General features: G+C 38.0%; 1 protein-coding gene and 1 non-coding gene across 2 annotated transcripts in view; both read left to right on the top strand.

Moving 5' to 3' along the window:
* The first annotated feature begins 698 nt into the window (after positions 1–698).
* The window catches only part of ASB4 (ankyrin repeat and SOCS box containing 4), a 72014-nt gene continuing 54859 nt past the window's right edge, over positions 699–17853 (top strand). Inside the window, exons 1-2 of the mRNA XM_077163204.1 lie at positions 699–906; positions 9961–10260. Of these exons, the coding sequence (XP_077019319.1) occupies positions 720–906; positions 9961–10260 (487 nt within the window). The 5' untranslated portion in view covers positions 699–719. The remainder of the gene's footprint in view (positions 907–9960; positions 10261–17853) is intronic.
* On the top strand, positions 5640–5710 carry TRNAG-GCC (transfer RNA glycine (anticodon GCC)). Its single transcript has one exon. It is a non-coding gene; the product is annotated as a tRNA-Gly (tRNA).

Raw genomic sequence — 17853 nt, 5'->3', positions numbered from 1 at the left:
TCTAGTCCTTTTTAAGATTTACACAATTGACCCAATATAGTCTTTTCTAACTGATTTTATTTTAAGTCCAGTATTCAATCAAGTTATTGCATTAAGCTGTTTTTCTCTATAGTCTCTTTTTATTTAAAATAGTATCTTACTCTCTCACCCCTCTGCTTTCTTTCATGACTTTGAATGTTTTAAAGTCTGGGCCAGTTAAAATATTCTGTGTGTTTTCAAATGTCATGTTTGATTTTGGAGGCTTGCACTGAAAAATTACTATAGGTTTTCAGAAGCAGATGCATCAGCAACTGTAACATTTTCAGTTTTGTCTGTTGGTTAATCAGAGCAAGACACTGAATCTCTAGTTGGGCACCAGATGTTTTTACTGATGAAAAAAACAGGTAATGAGAGCTTTTAAATCTTACATTATTACTTTGATCATATAAGAAATAATAGTGACATTTCATTTTCTGAAATGAAGGTTTCCTTCATAGTGACACTAACTGTGTGCTACTGAATGGATCAGTTAGTACATAGCTAGTTTAAAGGACCTGAAAAATGCAGTGACAGCCAAGGAGGATATTTTGAAGTTTGAAATGATCCCCATATAAATAGAACGGATCAGCATAACTTTGGGATAAAATTAGCCGGCAGTTTGTGGACTCTCCAGCATGTGCCTGTTTGCTTGGTGCTGCTCTCCTGATAAATCACAACAAGCTTAGAGAGGGGGACGAAGGATGGATGAGAGCTCTGCCCCTGTCACTAAATCTGCAGCTGCCAATTTAGTTAAGAAAAATTTTCTCGAGGCTCTAAAGTCAAATGACTTCGGAAAATTGAAGGCCATTTTAATCCAAAGGCAAATAGATGTGGACACAGTATTTGAAGTTGAAGATGAGAATATGGTTTTGGCATCTTATAAACAAGGTAAAAAATATATATAGGTGCAATTGTAACATCAATAGAAAACTGTTTACTATTTTATAATGCACAGTTTCAGTCACCCACTCTAAACCAGTAGCTCTTACTGTTTCTTTAATTATTTAAAAAATATTTCTACTTTAATGTTTTCTTTCTTCTTGTATTAGACAGCAGCATGGGCTGATATATAATTTTTCTTTCTTTCTCTCTCTCTTCGTCTCTCTCTCTCTCTCTCTTCCTTCTCTTTCTCCAGTTTTGTGCATGGAATTTCTAATACTGGACAGTCATATTTAGTAATGTTCTGTCTACTTCTAACTTTTCTTCTGACTGTGTTGACACAGAATGTGGAAGACATCTCTAGATTATTGCTAAACAGGCTGTTGATGCATAATTCAGACGATGTGACTGGCCTGGGGACAGGCTGCTAATTGTCTATTAACAACCACTTAAAGATATATCATCTCTATATTCATCTGGATGAAAAAGAAGATTTTTTTCCCCATGTGGAAGGTTAATGAATAGGTGAGGCTGTGCCACAGACATCTTGATAGTTATCATTTTAATGAGTTTTCAGTGCACAAAAAACAAAACATTAACTTTTTTTCCTTAACCACCATGATAGATCAAAATTGTAGATGTGTTTAACAGAGAATATCTGTCTTATAAAGAGCTGAGGAAAACAAAATTAGGGCATAATTTTTTTATCAAGGGATTTTCTGAAACCCACGCTTAATAAATTAGAAATGAATTAGAAGTGCGCTGATTCTGATTTCCCAAATCAACTAGTTAACAGGGGAATTGAGTAGCTAGGCCACCTGGCGAGCGGGCTGCAAACACCGTTTAACATCACTTCTGTTTAAACAAAGTAGGTGATAAAACAGTGTGTAAAGCATTTAAAGAGAAAAAAGTTATTTTTCATGTTTGAAAATATTGTCTGTTCTTATTTAAATCAACACCATTAGTTTTCAGATAAAAACGCTAATGGTATGTATTTCTTCATTAATTTGTGTTCTCTGATTATCCATTTTGAAGGAGCTTAGACTAGTTGAGGCCAATTACTGTGTTTATGATTTTTACTTGAGAGCTTTATAGTAAACTGGAATTGCTATTGTTTTTGAAAGATGAAATGAGTCTTTTTTTTTTTAAGGTAATTTAGGGGTCTCTGTTTTAAGAAAGTCTATCTCACATTATTCAGTTACTTTCATCTTACTGGCCTTGTTCAGTGAAAGCGCGCCCGAATGCTAAACAAGTTTTTCTTTAACATATTTTTGCCCGATGTAAAATGACTTAAGTTCATGTCAGTGGGTAATATATTTGACCCTGACTTGTGAAGATTGCCTTTTCTTTTCCTGAGCATGCCACATTGCACAGACCATGCATGCTAAGGCTCTGAGATTATGAGAGAAGAAGTTTTAGGGGCAGTCTCCCAGGACACACAGATTTTCTCCTGCTCCCAATGCTGTCAACACCCCTGAAGGAGAAGAAATTGCATCTAAAATTCTTCTTGCTAATATGAACAGGCTATGATGGTCCTTATGGAAGTAAATCTTCACTCGTGTTAATGGGTGTTTTCATAGTCCTAGGACTGTGGGACGTGACTTTCAGTTAGGGAGACTGAATTACACTCTCTGGGAAAAGAAAAGAGCGGTTCCATTCTTAAGCATGCTGGGTGGATGTATGCACAGAAATAATAGAATTGTGGTCATATATGTAGGGTTTTGCAGGAAATCGTGTGTGTGTATGTGTAGAGAAAGAATCATGCTCTCTGTTTAATAGAAATGTGAATAAGAATCTGGTCTCTAATCTTAAACCTCAAATTCAAGCTGCTTCTTTCTTCAAGTTTCTAAAAATTTTTTCACATGCCTTCCAGTCTAAAAACTACTTCCTTTCTGAGTGGGTTTAAGGAATGGGATCCATTCCCCCATGAGACCTTGAACTGTTTGAACTAAACTTTGTGAGATTTTATTAGATCGAAGCAAGCCCCTTGCCCCTTAGATTGTTGAAACCTGTGGAACTGCTGCATATTACTAGTTAATTTTTGAGTATACCTTAAAAAGCTCTACACAGACAAGTGTCTAAATCTTAAGCATGCAGTTTGGTTAATTTTCACAAAATAAACTATCCAGATCAGAAAACAGAACATTACCTGTTTATTTTGAAAGCCTGGGAATCTTCAAATTTCAGTTATTTTTGGCTTAATAAGCAGAACAATGTGTAAAACCTAAACAGCTATCACGTTCACTTAAACTATAGTATTAATACTGTAATTCTATAGTCAACGTTTCAACGGTGTTCAATCATATAGCATTTTCATTGGATTTCATAAGGTGACCAAATTTTATTCTTACCTATAGTATGTCTAAGCCAGTATGAAAGTCCATTTTTAATTTTTGGAAAGGTAACTAACTCAGAACTCTGCTGGTAAATAAATCAACCCTGGGATCTAAATTTTCCCTACTCCCCCCAAATCCACAATCTAATTGGGACAGTAAAAATTAAATGTTGACCTCATGAGCACATGATAAATGTGGACTTTGTGAGAGGAAGATAGAGCTAACTCATTTCCGCCTCCCTCTGTGACACTGGGCATCTCACTGAACACTTTCTCTTGCTTCTTTTATCTGTCCAACAGAGCCTAGATTGGAAGCAGTCACAGCCTGTGTTCACCTAACAATAATTCTTAAAGTTGGAGAGATCTCATTTTATTTTTCAAGTTATTTTAACTTCATAATCAGATCAAATCATGTTTTATTAATTGGAAATAAAAAAGCTTTCCCCACATCTTTGTAAGCAAACACTGAAAATACGTTGATTGGCATTTGAGATTCCTCTCAGTGAATGTCTGAGCTATGAGTGCTAGAAGCAAAAACAAATAAGCAAAATGGCATTGACCTGAAGGCCACTTTAAAATTGGAATGGAGTGAAGACAGACACAGAAACATTTTAACTGTTGAGTGCAATATGTAGTTGGGTGGTCAAGGGATGGTAATGCTATAAGTTTATTATGAGACAAGTGCACAGTATTTAGAATGAGTGCTGGGTCAACGAGTGAGCTCAAAGTCTATTCATATCAGTTCTCGCTGGTGACCTCCATATTGTAGGCATGGACGTCCGTAAGGCTCTTTCAAAAAGATTTCCAACCACACGTTTTGATTCCCCTTCAGATGTATGAGCCTTGGCTCATTAGTGATGTAGGCAGATATTGTACTTAGCCAGTTGGTATGAAATTCCCTAGTCAGCACGGTCAGTCGAGTCCTTTTATTAATCAGTGTGATGCACTGTAAGTACCATGTTTATGGCCCCAGCTGCAGGTTCCTTGGTTGGTAGTCATATTTTTAATTACAATAACCGATGAATGATTTCACTTGAAAACTTTCTGGCAGGTACTCTATCTCCTTTACTAAGTAGCAACTGCAGTCCAAATGTCTTGAAAACTCTTATTTACACTCTCTTAATGAATAATCTCTTTATCACCTAAGTTTCCTCTTTGCCAGAAATTCATTTTCCACCTTTCCTATTATCATCTTAGGGCCCTTTTCCCTTCCTAGATGCTCAAACTTTCTTCTTTTAAACTTTAGATGTTAAGCTTGGGTTTTTTTTTCCCCTCCCAGGGGAACTGTGGGAGTTATCCTGACAATATTAGCTATTAGAAAATAGCCAGGAATTGTGCTTTAGTCTGTAATCCTTCGGGACTGTGTAAACACGTGGACACGGGCAGAGCGAATGTCTGCTAATCCAGCCACGAGCAGCGTGCGTAACCTTTGGCTGTAATAACAGAAGCTTCTCATGTGTGAGGTTCTTTTGACTCAGATAACATTATAGCTGATAACTGTTGCAGAGCCTGGGCTTAGCTGAAGGTTTACCAGAGATGTGTCCATCCTCCCCACATGCTGGAGCAGGAGCAATCCCCTCTGGTTAGACAGTCACATGCCTCGCTCCTTACCGGGCCTCCTGAACCAGGGGGCTCGTTGCTCAGCTACATAGGAGTATCTCCTTAGTTTCAGATTTAAATTAAAAACAAAGAAAAGAAACCAGATTTGTCTGCATACTTTTTTAAAATTCCTTGAGAACATTCAGTTACATGTAATATTGCTATAAGATCGGAGATGGCTATAAGATTTGGGGGATGCCAGGGTTTGACTTGACCTTTGTCGTTACTCGTTTACGAGCACGGGCACGTCAAGATATTTAACCTCAACAAATCGAACTATTCTCATTTGTAAAAGAAGTCTTTGGCAAGATCTAAGTTGACCGTCCACATGTTATGAAGGTGAAATGATGTAAACAGCATCTCCATAACGTGGGCTGGGGAAGGGCAAAGGTAACTGCAAATATTACAAATCCACATGGGCATGGCCAGTATTTGGATGTCCCCTGTGGAAGTTTCACAAAGGAGAAAGAATCTGCATTTGCCCCTCTTTTTCATAGTTAAACCCCTTGCTCAAGCAGAGCCGTGCTACAGGGGTCACCATAGCACACAACCCAGGGGAGCGCCTGCGTAGTTTGCTTTAGAGGGAGGCCGGGGCTTCTCCACTTCCACAGAAGTTGCCAGGTCCTGTGTCACCTCAGCACACGAAGGTATGCAGACTGAGTACATGGTAAAAGTGCAGCCTGGCATCTGCAGAGGTGAGCAGAGGGAGGCCCTTTGAAAGACTAGATCACGTTCTAGATTCCAAAGCCCTGGGCCAATTCTGCTGTGGGAAGAAGGGAAAGAGTAAAAAATGAACCTGCCATGGGGTGCAAGGGTAGTTCAGTGGTAGAATTCTTGCCTGCCATGCAAGAGACCTGGGTTCGATTCCCGGCCCTTGCACTTCCTGAAACAAACAAGCAAGCAAACAAATGAAAAAAACAAACAAACAAAAATTCAACAAAATGGTGCTGCAATAATGGGATACTCACATGGGAAAATGAATGAAATGTGACCTCACCATACAGCATACAGAAGGAAAGAATCTGCTGTACAGGCTAAATATGTTTCTATCATGCTGTGTATATTGGTCGTTACATTTGGGGGAACCTTTTCTGATCACTTGACATATTATCAACACGAGGATGTGATAAAGCACATCAGCAGCATCTGCAATTTTGAAGAATGTTTGCCTCAGGTTTGGTCCTCAATGAGGGTAGGTGTAGTGGAAAGGACACTCTTGCTCATTCCCACACTTGGCACATTTGAACCTAAGTTGTTCAGTGACCTGTGGCTGCAGCCTTGCTTTGAGGCTTATGATTGTATGTCAGTGGCCTCTTCACTATGGGGCTGCCCATTTCTCTGCTCAAAATGGCAGGCTTGCCTGCTGTTTTCAGGGTTGAATAATCCAGAACCACCACCACCACCACCACTACCCCCCCCCCCCACACGCACACACCAAATTTCTTCAAATTTCTTCAAATTTCTTAAGACATAAGTCAGCATACCTTGATTCATATCCTGCAATCTGTTGTATTCTTATTTTTCTATTTCAGCTCCCCAGGGGCAGCTGTCCTGCTGCCACCCACATGTACACATTCCCATCTCCTAGAGGTGAGTGGTAGGCACAATTCCAACCAGGAAGTCAGCTGGATTCCAGGACCCAGTGGTCTCAGAGCCTTGTTTGCCAGTTAATGACTATATAGAGAAGCAGATGAAACTGACTGAGAAGCCAAGGATGACTTATTCGCATAATCAACAGGAAGGTTTTATGCTCTAGGTGCTTTTAGGAATTTGGAAGGAAGAAATATCAACAAGCAGATGCATTTCTGTATCAGAGATGTGACATATGATAGATGAATTCAGGATATGCTTCCCTTCCCTGTGATTTGTGAAGCAGACTTGGAGCTAAATCTATTTTGCTTCCACAAAGACAAAGCCGGATGGAAACCCCGCATTGCAGATACCCTGATCCCATTAACTTGGACTCAGGCAGACAACTTATGGCTCTAGCAGGCTGAAAAAGTGGCAGTTTTCTCATCTGGAAAATGAAAGACTTGGACGGGATAATCTTCCTTCCAGCACTAACGTTCCATGTTTCTCTGATTTTACATCAAAATGGTGTTTTCTTAATCAGCTCTCTGCTGTTTCCTTTCTGAGATCATTTTTCTTTCTATTGCAAAAGCAGGCAGGAGTTTCCAAGCAGTTGTTGCATAGAGCTGCCTAATCTTTGCAGCTAATCGGCAGGCAAAACACACCCTTACATGCAGATCCAGAACCAGCTTCTTTCTGAAGCAGATTGAAAAGACTCTTTTTGCAAATTGCTTGCTGAGGACCTGAGTATTAAAATAACTAATTAAGGATTGATATGAGTGTGCTTCATTCATTGTTAAAATCAGGTTGCATGCTGTAGAGCTTAAAAACTCTGTTCTCCTGAAGCATAGATTCAACGTACATAGCTGAACAGAAATGTGGAAACATATCATACACATATAATGTGCATGTATCTGTCTTCACACATGCACAGACGCACACACACATTCACACACATTAGAGGCACAACCCAGAGCATCTGTAATACTATGTTAGCTGTGCCAGGAAAAGTGCATATCATCTAAACTTTCCAACTCAGTATCTGGAATTTCAAATTAATATCTTGGAACTTAATTCTGTTTGTTGAATACAGACACCTACATAAATGTAGATAATTTTGAGAGGATTCACACTTTAAACCATCCTTAGTCCATTAAAACTTAGTGTGAATTTACTTTGCATTTCTTTTTAAAGAGCTGATTTAGGTAAGGAGAGAGGAAGGAGGAAGAGAAAGCAAGATGATCCTAGAATTCTGATTGGGTGGAAAGGTGGTTAAATTTATTGTGTGTGGTGTGCATGTGTGTATGTGTATGTAAGTAGGGATGGAGTTTGTGTTGCAGAAATACAAACCTCAGGTTGGGTTCATTCATTCCTGCTGGACTAATCAGCAGCATGAAAAAGCCTATGAATAGCCTCTATAAAATTAAATAGTTTTTTTTTCTCTGGACAGAGGGACAGTAGTTTATTTTTACTTATTTTTATGAATAGTAATGCACACCCAAGGTACTAAATCAGAAATTGCAAAGGGGATATTTAGAGACAAGTAAATAAACCTGTGTCCGTGCACCCTTTCCCCAGTTCTTTTTGATAGATCACCACTGGAACCAGTTTCTTGTTCTAGGTATCTACAAACATATTTGCATATGATAGTGTATCACGCAGACGGTTCAGTTCTCTGCTTCTCTGTTAATAATATATCTTGAGATCTTTCCATGTCTATATATTTATAGAGAACAGCTCCATTCTTTTTAATGGCTGCATAGTATTTGATTGTCTGTATGTACCATAATTTATTTAGACAATCCCCTATTGGTGAGCATTGAGTTTGTTTCCAATATTTAGCCATCATAAACAATGCTGAAACAAGTACACATTCTTGTATGGAGGTAGGGTTGGCAGGGTTCATAACTCTGGGCAGCACATTCACAAAGAGTACAAACCTGAGTAGTGTTCTGTGGAGTTGTTAAGAAAAGTGGCCTGATAAGGCATTTTATCCATGAGTGATTATTTAGGATAAGTATCCAGAGTGGGAATAGCATGAACTCGGTGTTTTTCACTTAAATAGGATAATGTTAGTACCTGACCTGACTGCGAGGCTCATCTTCAGTGTGGTCATCATTCTCAGAGTGCCTTCCAGAAGCTCAGTAGTCCTTGTAAAGGGTGGTGCCCGGGAATAATCGCAATATTCTAGGCACATTCTGACCCCATCTAATCAGTGAAGAAAACAACCTTTACTTCCCTTGTTCTGAGCACTTTTATTAATATAGCTTAAGGTTGTATTAGCCTTTTGGCAGCTGTATCCTATTGTTGGCTCATTTTGAGATGACCAGCAACTCAAATCCCTAGGACTTTCCTTAAATAAATGACAATTAAACCATATTCTGATGTTTTACTTGTCTAACAGAATTTTTATAACCAAAAAGCAAACTTTTTGCTTGTCCACATTAAAATGTATTTGGTTGTTTCAGCCCTAGAGTCTTTTCTGGGCTGACGAGCTATCTCTGTACTGACTTGCCCTTCCCTGCTCATAGTGGGTCTAAGTTGCAGGGCTATAGGGTTAGCATTGAAAGAAAGTTTATAAAGTCATCATTGCTATAGCATGCCAAACAATTGGCTCAGTAAATAGATGTCAGAGGCCAGAGGAAGAAAGTAGAGAGATGTGGGTAAGAGAGAGAGCTGAACAGTTCCAACAACTAATAGGAAAAACTTAAGAGCTCACTTCTAGGACCAGTTATGCTTCTCCTGAGCAATTACTTTGTGTTTCACTTGTGGTCATAGTTAATTGTGTAACTCATAATAGCTCATTTATGTTGGCTGCTAGGAAGTTCAAAGGCAAATCTGTAATCCAGTTCTAGCATACAGGACATAGGCTATGCTGTGTGTATCTATCTTACCCTTGCCCTGTCTTTATTTTCTTACTGTTTTAAAATACATTGCCCTTATTTTCTAGATCATTGAAACATCTTGTGTTATCTGAAATTTGTGAGTTGGCTTAAGTTCCTTTTTGGAGAAAGGTATTGCATAAATGAACATGCAGGAAATAAAATCTTGGCTTGATAAGCTTCTTTTAAATGTTGAGCACATGCTCACTTTAGATTGACAATAACAACAATTACAACATAAAAGAACTGTAATGGAATACAAATTGCAAACTTGTAAATAATGGCTCTGGAATCATGCAACACTAGCCCTCAATGACTAGAAGTAAAAAAAAAAATTCTGAAATGTCTCCTGTTATTCACCTGTTAAAATACTGTCACATAAATAAAGGTCTCAAACTCCAATCCTTTTGATCCAGGCAGATAAAGTAAATAAAGAAATAAAATAATAACAAATAATAGAGAGCACAAAGTGAAGAAAATCTGTCCCACTTAAGTATATCCATATATGCTACTAAACAAAATGTTAGCAGACCTATGGGCTACTAGTTTGCAACCTCTGAATTGTTTTCCCCACAATTTTATGAATGTGACCAAAGTAAAATACTTTGTCAAAATCATCCCCAAATAGGAAGAAATTGTAAGCCAATAAGTTGAATTCTCTTTCCTTTTCTTGTTCAGGTTACTGGTTGCCTAGTTATAAATTAAAGTCTTCCTGGGCAACAGGCCTACATCTCTCTGTCTTGTTTGGACATGTGGAATGTCTTCTGGTGCTTCTGGACCACAATGCTACAATCAACTGTAGACCCAATGGGAAAACTCCTCTTCATGTGGCTTGTGAAACGGCCAACGTGGATTGTGTGAAGATCCTCTGTGACCATGGAGCAAAGCTCAACTCCTACTCCTTAAGTGGGCACACAGCTTTGCACTTCTGTACAACTCCAAGCTCCATTCTCTGTGCAAAGCATTTGGTTTGGAGAGGTAAGCCTTTCAGGATGATGGGTATATCATCTTCTTGTCCACTCATGATTTTGAATCTTGATGATCTCTACCTATCTCAGGCAATATAGCAGGTGTTCCCCATATATTAACCCTAGTTCAGGAGCCCTGATACGTATATGCTTAAATTATGATACAATATGACATATATGATATGATATGATATAAGGTATGATATATGATATGATATAATGCATGTTTAATTCTATTAACACAGATCGTGCAGTGATAATCACATTGGGATCGTTTAATCATAATGGGCTCATTAATTTACTCTTCTATTTAACAAATATTTATTTAGTTCCCACCATACATCAAGTAGTGTGCCAAGTGAGAAAATATCCCCTGCTCAAGAAGTTATATTTTAATAGGGAAGATAAATATTAATGATATAAATCCATAAATCTATGATTATAAATTTGGAATAGTGCTATTAAGGAACAAAACAAGGAGGTATAAAAAGAACATCAGGAGTGAACTATTATAAAGTGTGTGCTGAATGAAGACTTTGCTCAGGACATGATATTTAAGCTGAGGCTTTTAGAATGAGAAGAATCCAGCCATTTGAAAAGGAAGCCAAGGGGAAGAGGAGTTTAGACAAAGTTCCTAGGAAAGCAAAGAACTTGGAAGTATTCAATAAATGGAATAAGACCAGTGGGGCTGAAGTATCATGGTGGAGTGGGTGTGGAGGGACAAGAGGGGAGGGGGGACACCACAAGATGACATTAGATGTGTTAGATCATATAGGGTCTTTGAGGGATCAAAATACAGCGTTTTTCATGTGGAGCCACTGAAACATTTTGAGGTAGACAATGGCATGGCTTAATTTTCACTTAAAACCATTCTGAAGTTGTGTAGATAATGGGTTAGAGGGAGGCAAGATTAGAAGCAGGGAAGCTATTGTAATAGTCATGGTGAGAGGAGATAGTAGCTTACATTAGGGTGCAAGCTTGGATAGGAAGCTTAGAAGAGGGGTTTAAAATATGTTTTGGAAGCAGACTTGATAGGATTTGGAGATGGGTTAGGTATGGGGGTGGGGAGAAGGAAGTTTTGAGAATTACTGCCAGCTCTTTGGCTTCCTAAAATGAGTGAATCGTGATGTCATTTATTAGATATGGGAAACCTGAAGAAGAAGATCATTCAATCAGTGTTTATGAGGTTTATTGAAGTATAATTTATACACGGTTTTTGACAACCATGTAGAATCATAAAACTATCACCATAATCATCTCAAAAAATTCCTGATGGTTCGAGTTAATTTTTGTGTAAGGTATGACAAGGTTCATCTATTTTGAATGTAGATACCCAATTGTGTTGATACCATTTCCTGAAAGGGCTACTTTTTCACCACTGAATTTCCTTGGAATCTTTTAAAAAAATCAGTTGGCCCAATGTGTATGGGTTTATTTCCAGACACTCTCTTTCCTGGTCCATTGTTATTTATCTACACTTGTTTTGCGGATGACTTGATTGCTGTGGCTTTATAGAAAGGCTTGAAATCAGGTCGTGTGAGTCCTCCTATCCTCCTAATCAATTTTACACATAACTTTAGCTCTCTTTAAGACGTCAAAATAAGTAAGTCAAGTAGTCACTTGATAAATAAGTATGGACTTTAGAAGCTCTGAACTAAAGTTATCCATGTAAGAAACATGGGCCTATAAATTATATTTGAAGCCAAGGAAATCAATAAAATCACGTAGAGAAAGACTAGAAAGAGAAAAAGAGGCTGCAGGACCAAGGCCCAGTGAATTCCAATGCTGAAAGGGGTGGCACTAGCTGGGACTTATTTGCCTTCTGTACGTGGCCATTACCACCTTTCATTTCGACTCAATCATTGATTTTTTTTTTTATTTTTAGATTTAGCTTTTATTTTTTAATTTTTAAAAAATTTCATTTAAAAAAATGAGGAAGTTAAAGTATTTGTGTATGTAACTGCTAACTTTTTACCACACTCCTTTTCATGTGACTGCCTCCACCACAAAGTGACAGAGACCTGCTCACTCATGTCGCAGAGACGCTCCTTTCCAGAGGACAGTTAGTTCCCATCTCCTTTATTCCAGTCCTCAGAAGATGACTGTCTTAGAGAAGAGAAGAAAACAGGTGGGGGAGAGTGGGCTGACCCCAATGAATTAGGCTCATGACAATCAAGGGGTGAAAACTTTCCTCCGTTAGTATTTTAGAAACATGACATCAAAGGCAGAAGTCAAAAGGAAGGAAAGTTAAACTCGAGGATGCAAAGTTATTCAACTTCTGCGTGGCAAACATCATAAAGTTAAACGACAGTCGTAAGACTGGGAAAATATTTAAGACTGTATGAAAAAGGGTTAATATCCTTAATATATAAGGAAATATTAAAAAGGAAAAGGCTAATACCTAAGCCAATTTGACCAGGCATATCAAAAACCTAAAACCTTTTTTGACTCAGAAATTTTACTTTTAAGGGGTAATCCCAGGCAGGAGAACCTTTTGGCCCAAGGCTCTGATTTACATACAGCCTCAAATGAGGTCTTTAGATATTACCTCCAAACAAGGTTAAACAGAGAATCAAAGAGATAACTGATGAGAATGTAAGATGACAATATTTTTTTCATGTAGCTTTAGACTTGTGCTTGGTCACACGGCCTGTAGTACCACTCGAAATTAAGAAACTTTATTAATTATATAAGAGTCTTTAGGATTGTACAGGTCTAGGGCATTTTATAGTTTCATTAAAAGGTTTGATTGGTTAAGTAAAACTCTAAAAATATACCATCATGTAAAAACTAAACACTGGCTTTTTTTTTTTTTTTCATTTTTAAATATATTGAGAACCTTAAAAAAACTGCCTGGCTCCTTTTTACCCTCCAAGAGTCTTTTATATTACTGAAAAATTGTCTAATATACATAACAGAAAACATCCTAATTATCAGAATCAAACTGAATATCATTGCTAATATTTAATTGTAACTAAGCAATTTCAACAAATTAAATCTATTAATTTAAATCTTTAATCCTAGGATAGTAAAATTTTTTTAAAGTGTTGTACCTGTCCAGTATATTAAAAACAAAATAAAATTGTGAATCAGATAATTAGGGGAAATTTCACCCATGTTATGGATGGAGAAATAGAGAGAAGGAGAAGGTACGTGTTTGAAAGAACTTCTAGTCTGGAAGTCTAGAAAATTGTGAGTATCTTGCATACTTTTTTTCATATTTTGATAGCTTCAGACTCTTGAATTGTACTTAGCACCTAGGAAGTGTTCAATAAATGGTTACGGAGTGATCTTGGGATGGCCCCAGAAGTCCTGAGTGTGTGGACGTGGGACCTATTCCACCCAGTAATGGAAACGATTGTGTTCATTGTTAATGCAGTGCTGCTGTTGGTTAGTGTAACTCTCTCAGTCTCTATAGGTATAGCTGAGGGCTGGGCTTCCCTCTCTGGGATTATGGTGTAGGCACTTTGGGGAGAAATCACATATATCTCTTTGTGGTTGGACAGAGGGAATTGAGACAACACACAGACAAAGAAAATAAGTCAGGCTGACAATAAACTCAGGACCAGAGAAGTCCATTAAAGGGAAAAAACAATACCATGGCAACTGAAAAAACCAATGTAATTTCATTTGCTACTTAATGGGCTCTTTGTGGAAAAGTGCTCTTTGTGGAAAAGACTAATTGAAGCTAAAAAATTACATGCAATTTTCTAGTACAGGATTCCCCCCACCCCCACTTTGTTTTTCAGTTTTGCACAGCCCGCTTTGTCCAGTGCTAGATTTTGTCTGCTATTTTTCTGTTTGCTTTTCTACTTAATGTCCCCCATCATCTGGCTTTTGTTTCCTTTGGTATTAGTATAATAGTGTTCATCAGCTGAGAGGGCTTATTCACCTCAGTGAAAATGCCCTCTCTGTGAATCCTGCATTTCCCTACGAATAGAGAGAGTCAGGTCAGGTTTAGTTGGCTGAAAGGCAGCATATTTTTCTACCTATTCCCTTCGTAAGAGGAAAATGGAAGCTGTTTGCTTTACTCTGCATGAAGCAAATCCTGACAGTAGAAGGAAATTTTGTTATTGCAAGAAAGCCATAAAAATTCAAATGTTTCTTAGCAGAATGTAGCACGAGGGCCATGTAAAGGAGACCACGCCTTTAAAGGATCATCCGCTGCTACTTGGCATGACAATGACAGGTCACCTACATGTTAGGAAATGCCTCATTCAGTGAAGCAGGACATAGTAAGGCACGATGTCATCGGCCATCACTCCTCTCACCACGCCATCCATCACCTTCCTTCTTTCCATCTACTTGTTATACATCATAATAACATGAGTCTTGCAAAACACCTTGGGGAAGTTGTCACAGTTCTGCTTGGCTGTAGATACCACCTCTCCGATATTAATTTAATATTTTCTGCAAAGTGACTTCCACTTATTAAATTTACTTTTAAAGGGAATTTTACACCACTATGAAAGGTTGCAAATCAAAATCCTTTGCCATAAACAGAAGGTATCAGTAACAGTAAATAATGGGCAGTGGAATCCTTGACCTCTGTTTGCCTGGAGATCTTCTCTCTGATGGCAAAAATAACTCTATCTGGTGGCTGCTTGTATATAGGAGTTTTTCCCCAGTTCTCGTGCTCTGTGTGGGTGAACTTGAAATTAGTTTTCGGGTCATCTCTCACACCCAGTCAGGCAGCAGGTGTCCCTACCTTGTAAAGAATGCCCACAATAAAATCATGCCACACTGGGAAACACTGCTTCCAACAGTGCTTTATAAAGCCAGCTGTCTTTTATAGTGAGATTTTAGAAGCATCATCTTTAGAATCAGGAATAAAACAAGTTTGCTGCCTTCTCCACTTCTCTTCAGCCTCTTCCTAGAGGTCCTAGCCAGCACAGACCGAAAAGATAAAGAAATACAATGTATGAGGATTGGAAAGAAGGAAGCAAAATAGCCATTGTTTCCCATAAAATTTTTGTCTGCATGGAAAACCCAAGAAAATCTATGGTCCGGTGATTAGAATTAGTTATGAAGTTCAGTGGAGGTACCGCATTTAAGATCAATATACAAAAATCAATAGCATGTCTATATACCAGAAACAAGCAATTTGAAATTGTGATTTAAGAAAAGTTGTATTTATAATATCACAAGAAATTTAAGGCACCTGGAGAATATATTCAGTAAAAGAGATGGCGGGAATATAAAATTTGATTATAAAGGACATTAAAAAGATACATATTCAAAGGCTTATTACGAAAAATACAATTCTTGATTATTTTCTCCTCAGAAACAACCATTTCCACTTCTTTGAACTGATTAGTTTAATATTTATCTCCATATTGCTACATAAATACCACTTGTTTATGCATAAAACTGAAAAAATGAGTAGCAAGTTAAGCCATCTATGACAATCTGTTGATTTACTAAGGAGCCATGAGGATTTGGCCTCTTTTCCTCTCATGTACACCCCCTACACACACACACACACACACACACACACACACACACACGTACACACAGCACTTTTCCTTTGTCAACTACAAATTTCCTTTTTGTACAATGATTTGTTTTTCCTGGAGCCCATTGCTTTGTTTTATTCCTTTGCTTAGTTTTCTGTTTTCATGACAATTTTAACCCCCAAACTCTTACCAACGGTATTACTCTTTTCGCAAAATATTTAGACTCATTGGATATTCTTTGAATTCCTTCTTTTGAAAAAGTCCCTTCTGGAACCTTCAAACCTGCTCCAAGCAAGCCTCCCTTCTTGTGAGTCTGGTATGCCACTGCCATCCTGGGGTCTCCTTTCCCAACTTCCTGGAGAGCACCTGCCTCTCCCCGGGGCTGGATTTCCTGCCTCCTGGATCCCGGTTCTCTCTGTTTCTTGGTTGATTGCCTGTTTGGGTTGGGTACATCCTTTAGCAGATTACCGAAAAAGCAAGTATCAGACCTTATGTGCCCCCAATGCATTTATTCTACTTTGTCTTGGTATAGAACTCTAGGCTGCTCATCATTTTCCTTTAAAATGCAGATGGCATTGTCCTGTTGCTTGTAGTTTCCAGTACTGCTGCTGAAAAATCTGAAGCCTTTTTATTTCCTCATCCTTAAGATGTGGCTTCTTATTTTTTTCTCATGGGGTTTAAGAGTTTTATTTTTATTGTTGGTATTCTGAAATTCTATGATGATCAGCCTTGATGGATTTATTTTCATCCATTGTACTAGACATTTCAATTCCCAAACACATGTCCTTCAGTTCTGAAAAACGTTCCTGAATTATTTCTTATGTTGAGTTCTTTTCTTCTGCTTTCTGTATCCTCTCTGTCTTGGAGTGCCGTTATTTGGATTTTGTGCTTCTTAGACTGGTTATCTAATTTTCTTATATTGTCTCCCCCGTTACACATTTCTTTATGTTTATCTTCTACTCTCTGAGAAATTTACTCCAGATTATTTTCCTCTGTTTGTATGGCCTCTATCTGCCATACTGGTGACTTTCCTTAGTTGTTTTACAATTCTTGACTAGCTGCCTACGTTTAAGAGTGAGTGACTAAAAGTGGTTTTGGCATTTGAGTTTATGGGAGGTGAAGAAGCCTCTTGTCTGTGATCTTCATTGTAGGGGATCTCGGTGGACTTTTTATTTGAGGAATCCCTGATATGATGTCTTCAGATCTTTTTTCTTAGGTGGGTCACGTTCTCTAAAGAAATGCTAATTGGGTTCTTCCTGGTGGGTTGATGCCTGATTGCCAGTATTTTGGGTGCCAAATTGTAGAAGAGAGCTGGGGATGCAGGATGACGATGCTCACTTAATTCCTCTAATACCCACTTTCTCAACTGTGCTTAGTTCTTTTCACATAGTGACCCTCTGTTTCACCCTCTCTAGGGCATTCATCTTAGGTCTCATGAGGGAGGCAGAGGGGCAGTTGTCTTGTGAAAATCGAGGGACAGATCTTGGATTATGACTGCTTTTTAAGACTTTCAGTTAATTCTCTTTATTTTATCCTGTCCCTTTTCTAATTCCAATTTATAGGTATTCAGTGCTGCCAATTCCTGGGCCTTTGGGTAATTCTGTAATGATAATTGGGTTAGTTCTTGGTTTTATCTGCTGCTAGCTTAAGATTGAGTCTTCTTGGGTATGCTGAATCATTTCCTTCTCATGCATACCTTTCCAAATTGTAATGTAGGTATCTCTTTTCTTATATGTTTGTCCTTGTGGATTTATACCTTTGAAAAAATAACCTTAGTGTGCTTTAAGTGGGCTCAAGAGAGAGTGAAAGTTGATGCAGATGTTCAATTTACCATGTTAACCTGGAAATCTTGTCTTTGTATATTTATGTGGTATACATGCTGTCTAGAAGGCTTTATCCTCTCCTCTTTGTTGGGCTAATGCCTACATAAGGCCTTAGCTCAGACCTCACTTACAAAGATCATTATTCCCTATTCCCTTAAACTTAATTAAGTCCCTATGGTATATTCTTTATTTCCATTGCACATTATAATTTTCCTTCATGACACATATTTCATTTGTTTGTTTGTTTGATTAGTGACAGTCTTCTTCACTAAACTAAATGCTTCATAAGAGAAAAGACTTTTGCTTAGTACAGCTCATTGAATA

The sequence above is a fragment of the Tamandua tetradactyla genome, chromosome 1 (assembly GCF_023851605.1).
Source record: "Tamandua tetradactyla isolate mTamTet1 chromosome 1, mTamTet1.pri, whole genome shotgun sequence".
Classification (NCBI taxonomy): domain Eukaryota; kingdom Metazoa; phylum Chordata; class Mammalia; order Pilosa; family Myrmecophagidae; genus Tamandua; species Tamandua tetradactyla.
The sequence above is the reverse complement of the archived record's forward strand: the minus strand, read 5'-3'. Positions and strand labels throughout refer to the sequence as shown.